This window comes from Rhinichthys klamathensis, unplaced genomic scaffold, assembly GCF_029890125.1.
Source record: "Rhinichthys klamathensis goyatoka isolate OS25496 unplaced genomic scaffold, OSU_Roscu_1.1 h1tg000135l_1, whole genome shotgun sequence".
In the NCBI taxonomy this organism is placed as follows: domain Eukaryota; kingdom Metazoa; phylum Chordata; class Actinopteri; order Cypriniformes; family Leuciscidae; genus Rhinichthys; species Rhinichthys klamathensis.
Genome location: NW_026606670.1, coordinates 1,740,246 through 1,747,839, shown reverse-complemented (window position 1 = coordinate 1,747,839; position 7,594 = coordinate 1,740,246). Strand labels below are relative to the sequence as shown.

The 7,594-nt window shown below is 37.1% G+C and overlaps 1 protein-coding gene across 1 annotated transcript; it reads right to left on the bottom strand.

The window, feature by feature from the left end:
* Nucleotides 1-3,144: 3,144 nt before the first annotated feature.
* srgn (serglycin) lies at nt 3,145-7,594 on the bottom strand. The gene is made up of 3 exons (XM_056257187.1): nt 7,444-7,594; nt 6,203-6,341; nt 3,145-3,842 (listed from the first exon to the last, which is right to left on the bottom strand). The coding sequence occupies exons 1-3, from the start codon at nt 7,520-7,522 to the stop codon at nt 3,581-3,583; spliced, it is 480 nt and encodes a 159-aa protein (XP_056113162.1). The 5' UTR covers nt 7,523-7,594; the 3' UTR covers nt 3,145-3,580.

The following is a 7,594-nucleotide window of genomic DNA, read 5'->3' as shown; positions in this document are numbered from 1 at the left end:
TAGTGGGATTGAATGTGAGATTGAATAACTGAACTCAATAACGTCCACAATGGTTTCGGATACCCAAATGGCTGTTCCCTCAAATAGTGCCCTATTTAAAGTTTGTTGGCTTTTAGTGTGAATATGTTAGCCTTACTATTATCTATAAGCTATGTGCTCCAAAATAATGACACAATTCACATTTAGAAGACCAAACCCAATGTTGAAAATGAAAATCAGGTTGGTGTCAGAATCCAACATAAGATTGACGTTTCTCCAACGTGGTTGATAATGAAAATCGGGTTGACTTCAGAAACCAACATCAGTCGGGTCCGATGTCGGGTTAACGTCAAACCAACGTCGGGTTCTGACGTCAACTCGACTTTCATTTCCGACCAAAATCCAAACTTCTTTCCGACGTTGGATGTTGACGTTAATCTGACATCGGGTTCTGGCGTCAAACTGACATCGGGTTCTTACAATCTGACGTCGGCTTCTGACGTCAAACCGACTTTCATTTCCAACCAAAATGCAATCCCTGCACTGTCTGCAACCAAAATCATCCCCTGACTGATGTTACTGCTTTCTACTCAAGGACCTTGGCAGAAATGTAGTGGAGTAAAAAGTACGACAGTTGTCTTTCAAATGTAAAGTTAAAGTAAAACGTTTCCAGAAAAAATTATTCTCAAGTAAAGTAGGCTACAGATACTCAAAAAGTGTAGCTACTTAAGTACAGTAAAAGTAAATGTACTTTGTTACTGTCCACCTCTGGAAAAAACTGTCTACAGAAATTAACCAACTCAGAGAAACCTCACTATGATCTCTTCTTGTGAGAGTGGCTACCACTTTTTGATAGTCTCACATCTGGAGTTTGCTAAAGCCATGTGAAGCTTAATTTTTTTAATGTTCTTTTAAAGGGATCATCGGATGCAAAATTCACTTTTATATGGTGTTTGCATATAAATGTGTCTTTACAGTGTGTGGACACACAACCACCATACAATGAAAAATCCATTCACTCCTTTTTTTTTTAATTCTCAAAAAGCCTAAACACTCTCACTAATCAATCTGTTTGGTTTTTCTGAGCAATAGGATGTCATATTGCTCATGCTCTGCCCACGACCACTAAGGACTGTCCCCTATTAGCATATTTCCGCCCTCAGCTATTAGTATACTGTCCGTGTCCACCAAGGCAGCACCCAAGGGGGTAATCCATCGACCGGAAGTTGAAGCCGGCCGGGTGTGCCGCCATCTTGTAGCAGAACTTCACTTGCGTTAGCATTTCCATTGACTCCCATTCATTTCAGTAAATAAATACAGATATAAACTTAATATCACCTAAATGAAATAGAAAGCTGCGCTTACAGACGCTCACATCCACACCATAGACTGTAAAAAATAGATCCACACATGTAAACACAACACTGACGTCTTCACTTCCAGGTCAAGAAAGCTGTCAATCAAAAACTCATTAACTAATGAGAACACACTGCTACTAGCCCCGCCCCCACGAGAGATTTGTGTCGGAACCAGCGGAACAGCGAACGAAAACTCAGGGGGCATAAACGAAAACTTCAGAAGCGTAAATGAAAACTTCAGAAGCAAACGAAAACTTCAGAAGCGTAAATGAAAACTCTTGAAGCGCATTTGTAAGTTTAGATCAGTAAAAGAAATATGAGGAATAGTTAGCAAAACATGCAGTGTATTAAAAACAAAGTAAAAAAAAAATTGCCTGCGATTAATTCTTTTTCAGTTTCAAAGATATTTTATTCAGTTTTAATTTATATTTTCATTGATTTCTTGAAAAGTTGCGTTCATTTTTATCGGCACAAAAATAATTCCATACCATTTGTCCATTATTTATTTCTAAAGAAACACGACAATGTATAAAGGGCTCCATTACCTTCTATGTTACATTATGGCCCCGTAGAAACAGATTTTGTAAAAATAGGCTAACGATTGCGTCATAATCACTCGACTCTCTGTCGCGCTGTGCAGAAATTACCGTACAGACAGGAGGAGAAGCTCGCAGGCAATCGGGGGGACGTCCCGTCAAGGGAGAAGCACATTTTAAAATAAATACTATACAAATTAATAATTAATCAGAATACTTACTCCTGCTCACTCATGCCAAAGAACTCTTTGCTCAAGTTCCCCGTCTCTACAAGATTAACGTTGGCAATTTTCACGCACAGCTGCTAGAAGATTAACGTCTGTCAGACAGGTTGCTCACGTCATCAAGCTTAGTTTGAGTCGGTTTGAGTCTGCACGTCAGGAACGGAAGTGCTCAAAAATCACTAAAAATGGGCTTCAACTGTCTCAACTGAGTTCCAATGAGATGGCTCTGTCCACTTATACTGTCCATGGGCAGCACTTTACGTGTCGACACCCCCATGGAAGAGAGGGGTGGGGTGAGCAGTTGCTTATTATCATTTAAAGAGACATGCACCGAAATGGGTCGCTGTGAACAGAGCTGTTTTTGAGGAGGTAAAAAGGGTATTGTTTTACACAACCATAGAGGAGTTTTAACCAAAGTATGTAACAAACTTTACATGAACACCCTAAAGAATCATACCAACTTGTGGAAAATGTGCATCCGATGACCACTCAAGCCTTGACTCAAATTGAAAATCTCACACATTCTCAATAAGATTTGCTGCTAAAACTATGGGTGTAAATTTTGGGATGCTTTTTATTACAAGAAAAAACAAAGCGTACCCATTTTGGCGTCATTAATGCTCTTGAAAAACTATTATTAAGTGTTGAACCTGGAGAAAAATATTTCAATGTGCTGAACTGTGGAGGTGTAACAGGAACAAATGTGGGTGTAAAGTTTCTGAAGGGAGTGTGTGTGTCATCTTAACCGCACTTTTGAATTAGCACATTTGCACCTTTTGCATTGTCTAATTTTTCTCTTTGTCTCCATCTTTTCAATGTTGATCTAAATACAGAATCAACTGTATGTCTGTGCACTTGACACTGAGAAACAGGTCACGAGAAGTGAGTCCGGAAACATACGAGACATAGTCAGCCCAAGTGTGATAATAGATTTCTGGTAAAACAGGAAGCCTAAATGGCTGACCTCATATCTAGCTTCTGTTGAATACAGTTCATCACTCCTTTTGCTGGTTTGAAGAGTTCAAAATGAGACACAGATGCTTATAGTTAAGTTGTTTTTTGTATAATTTTTTATTTAAGTTGTTTTTTGAAATTTGAACTATTATAAAATAGTGGCAAAAAAAAGACATTTAAATGTTTACAAAATGTACTCCTTGCTACCCAAACACTTTATTTAAATAGTCTCTGTTGCATTCAATAATATTTCCATTCCAAATTAATTCAAATGATTGTTTTAATAGTTAAGTCAGATCATGGGTCACACTATGGACATTAAGAGTAAATAAAATAATACGTTTAAAAAATGAAGAGCAAATAAAATAGATCCTTACAATGCAAACTTGGATATAATTAACTTTGCCAGAGCATGTCACAGTTTATGAATATATACTAATTACATCTGTGACCAAAAAAAGCAGCATCCCATATGTTTCACATTGTACAAAAGAAAACCGAAAAAGCACATGACATGTTATCCAGCACTTTACACAATAATGTTGTCCTCTTTCAAATCCTGTGAAGAAAGCCAATCTATTTTCTGAGGTGAGACATACTCGGCGTAATCAATGTCTCCACTGGACTCCATCCAAGTCGATGCTTCCACTTCATTCTTGTTGAGTTCCTGCTCTGGACCGTCTCCCATCAACTGCTGATCCATGTTGAGAAAAGGGGCCAAGGTGTCTGAGTTACCTGAACCCTCTCCTGACTGCTCCTCAATCTCAGGAGTGGCTTCCTCTACTGGGAATCTGTTGAAAACAAAAGCACAAAGTCATTCAAGAGCGCTCCAACATCCTCTCAGCCCTTCCTGTCATTTTGTTGAGAAATTAAGGGGGCAGGTCAAGATTATGTTTTTTTTTTTTTTTTTTACATTTTCAGCTTTCAGTGTATAATGTTGCAGTTTGAGCATGAAAAAGGTCTGCAAAGTTCCAAAGCACAACGTCTACTACAGAGTTATTCTCTATATCAGTAAGCCCTGTTTCTGAACTCCCTGAAATGCCTCGCTTTTAGTCTTTAAGGTGCTGTATGTATCTTTTTCACTCTACTAAAGCATAAAAATACCACAATATGTTTGCAGATATTTAGGAAACATGCAGAGTTCACATACTCGTTTCTCTGAAAAACACTAGTATTTACTTTGAAATGTGCATCCGTGTTGGAATGTCTGTTTTTGTTTTGGTCTGTGTGATCTCGCCCACTGCCAGTTCACCCAATAGTATTTCAACACCCCGGGATGCCAGTTGGCAGGAAACGGTGTATTACAGCCAGCAAACAAACTGGGTCAGAGATTGCAGATTCCCAACCTAAAAAGCCTCGGTATCCATCTAAAAATCTCTATGAACGAGAGCATATTAAAATCTGGATAAATCAACTCATCATCTTACAGTGTGTAAGTCTCCTCGGCTTTCATTGTCAATTGCGCTCGTTCCTGTTGAGTGTGTCCTTAAACTGTATACCCGAGTGAGCGTCGAGTCAGGAGGAGGGGGAAACAACGATTTCCGATATTTTTTAACGATAACAGTTGACCAATCACAACACAATCCGAGCACATTGCGCTTTTCAGAAGGAGGGGCTTTAGGGACCAGAACTAAACAGAGCGTTACAGGCAGACTCCAGAGAGAGGTGCTGCAACAATTTAAAATATGTAAAAAAAATAATGTGTTTTTGAACATTCTAGCATATAAAACAATTCTACTAGACCCCAAAAACAAAATCCTGGGCAGGGCATGATATAGCCTCTTTAATCATCCCGCTGACCTCCACACTAGACTTAGTCAACATAAAACAGAAGTGGCAATAGAATTGCCTTCCCTATTGTGACATATATTCAAGTGAAATGTGCTCAGATAAATATTTTACTATAAATATGCCTTAAATATTCAAAAACAAAAAGAAAAAAAGAATTGCCCATTTTTATTTCATGGTGACTTTCAAAATGTCTTTTTTGTCGTCTTTTTATATGTGAAAGGAAGACATTGTGTTTCTAAGTATGTGTAAGGAAGATATTGTGAACTATTACAATTCAACCAAACAGTGAGTGAATAACAGGAACATTATTTTACTTTTTCAACATTCTAGTTATCTCCTTGATCTGTAAGATATCATGTTTTCAGGGAGAAGATTGTGAAAAATTGTAAGGAGATACAGCTGTCGTGACGTCAATATGATTGAGGCATGGAAGGAAGTGATTCAGCATGAGAAATGCTGAGTAGAAAAAGATACAATCTAAGAACAAATTTGATCTAAGTAATTAAATAGTAAAAACCGATGTTTGATTCTAAGACCATATGGTCATATTGTGTAATTAGCTAAATCAAAAATATTTGACACTTTAGCTGCCTTTTCCAGTTATATAACACACAGCAATTGTAGTTCTAGCATAATGAGCACTAAACATGTATTTGACAGTGACAAAACCTTACAGAAAATATCTCATCCTTATGAATATGTGAAAAGACACAGTACTTTCAGCAGAAATAATCACCACTGCCAGGAAAACGATAACAGAGATTTGAATCATGATGTGGTGAAGCGTCAAATTCAAAATGTCAAAACATACAGTATAAGCAACTCTGGAAATGCCCCTGACGTTGAACAACATCAGCATATTTTGGTGAAAATGTTTCCAAGAAACAAAATTCAGTAAAACTTATTGCATTTCTTTCCTTTCTTAACCCCACTTTCTATGACATCATATCTGAGGAAGCAGTCAGTACTTCGTGTAGGTCGAAAACTGTCTCTCATAACACTTTTTCTAAAACTTTAGCTTCCACTGCAGATAGTATTGAACTTATTGATGGATGATTAAGCTGTAACACGGCTCCAGTGGTCCCATTCTTGACCATAAATATTGGATGTGAAAATGCTATACATAATTTTTCCTAGAAAATAGGCCTATCTGGGATTCGGGTATGACAGGAGGGATAGTGGCGATAAGATTTTCTGCAAACTAAACAAACTAAATCTAATCAAATGTCTACAGTTTACAGTAGTGAAATGCATCATGTTCCAATACAATACATTTCCTAAACTCTTTAGTTTTCATTAATCTAGACATAAATAAACATGTCAAAGTAAGTGAACAGAAGTAAATAAACAGACAACTTACATGTGTTTTGCAGCAGAAGGTGGAAGTCGAGTGCTTTGCCCTGACAGGGGCACCCAAGGGCCCTTCTGTGCGACACAGTTTGCATTCTTATCATCCGGGTTGCATTTCAACCACATATACCTGCCTTTGGTTGGGGCTCCTGAGTTCAGGGATAATACAGAATGACAGATGAGGGGCTTGTCAGACATTCACACTATCCTCAAACAAACTCCTCAGGCATGATATTGTAATAATGAACTGACCAGTGTTTTACTATGTATTTTGTCATTAATTTGTGAGCTCAAATTGTATTTATTTATTAAATAGTGTTTTAAGTAGCCTAATTTATTTTTATGTATTATCTTATGTAGCCTACCTATTTTATTATTATTATGTATTTGTTTATTATGTGTTTTTATTGTATAGAATAAATAAATCCCGCCCACGAATAGCCTATTGCACAATATGGCACAATTTCACAATATAAAACTATTTCCTACTCTTTTCTGTGAATCAAAACCAAGTTGCGCGTTACGCAGACAGTTTTCCGAACGAATGATTCTAATGTGCCGGTTCTTTTTAGTGAATCAAAACCAAGCTCCGCGTTACAATGTAGCCAGTTCTCCGAACGGATCATTCTAATGAGCCGGATCTTTTTAGTGAATCAAAACCATACATCGCGACCATCGGCAACGGGCTGCTGAGTTCATTATAACCAACAAGATTGTTTTTCCAAACATTTCTTAATAAAAAACTACTAAAAGATTAATTGATAGAACCGTTAAATAAACCAGAGTCGTTAACGCGATTCGGAATCGAAGAATAAGTAAATTCATTATTAGTAGCCTATAGGCCTATAAAAGGTTTTATAATTAGGCTACTATTTAATGGTAACGTTAGTATGGGCAAAGTCAGTATTAACTCTACTTATAGGTTAGTGAATTAATTAAATTAATTTAAAACACTGACACATTTCCTAATGTAAAAGCCCCACGCAGAAATAGCGGTAAAATAGCCTTAATTGTGTAAGAGATGGATGTATTGATATTTTTCAGTATAACGATGGGTGATTTGACAGTCAACAATCGTGGCTGACAAGTTTGGCAACTCTTTTTTAATATTTTATTTTTCATAACAATATCTTGCGAACTTTTCATGAAGATACGCAGTTTTTATAACCCAGAAACACCTTCCGTGAAGAGTTTACTATCATCTAGGCTACTTCAAAACCTTATCTTAGAATGCTTAAATAATAAACTTACCTTGTCCACTGTCCCCAAAAAGGCATATCATTGCCAGTGCCAAAGTTATTCTGTGGTAAAATCTCATCCTATTGTTCATGCAAAGCAGAAGATGCGAAAGAAAATGTCTTCAAATGAACTTCAGACAAAAACTTCTCCTAGTTCAATGGGC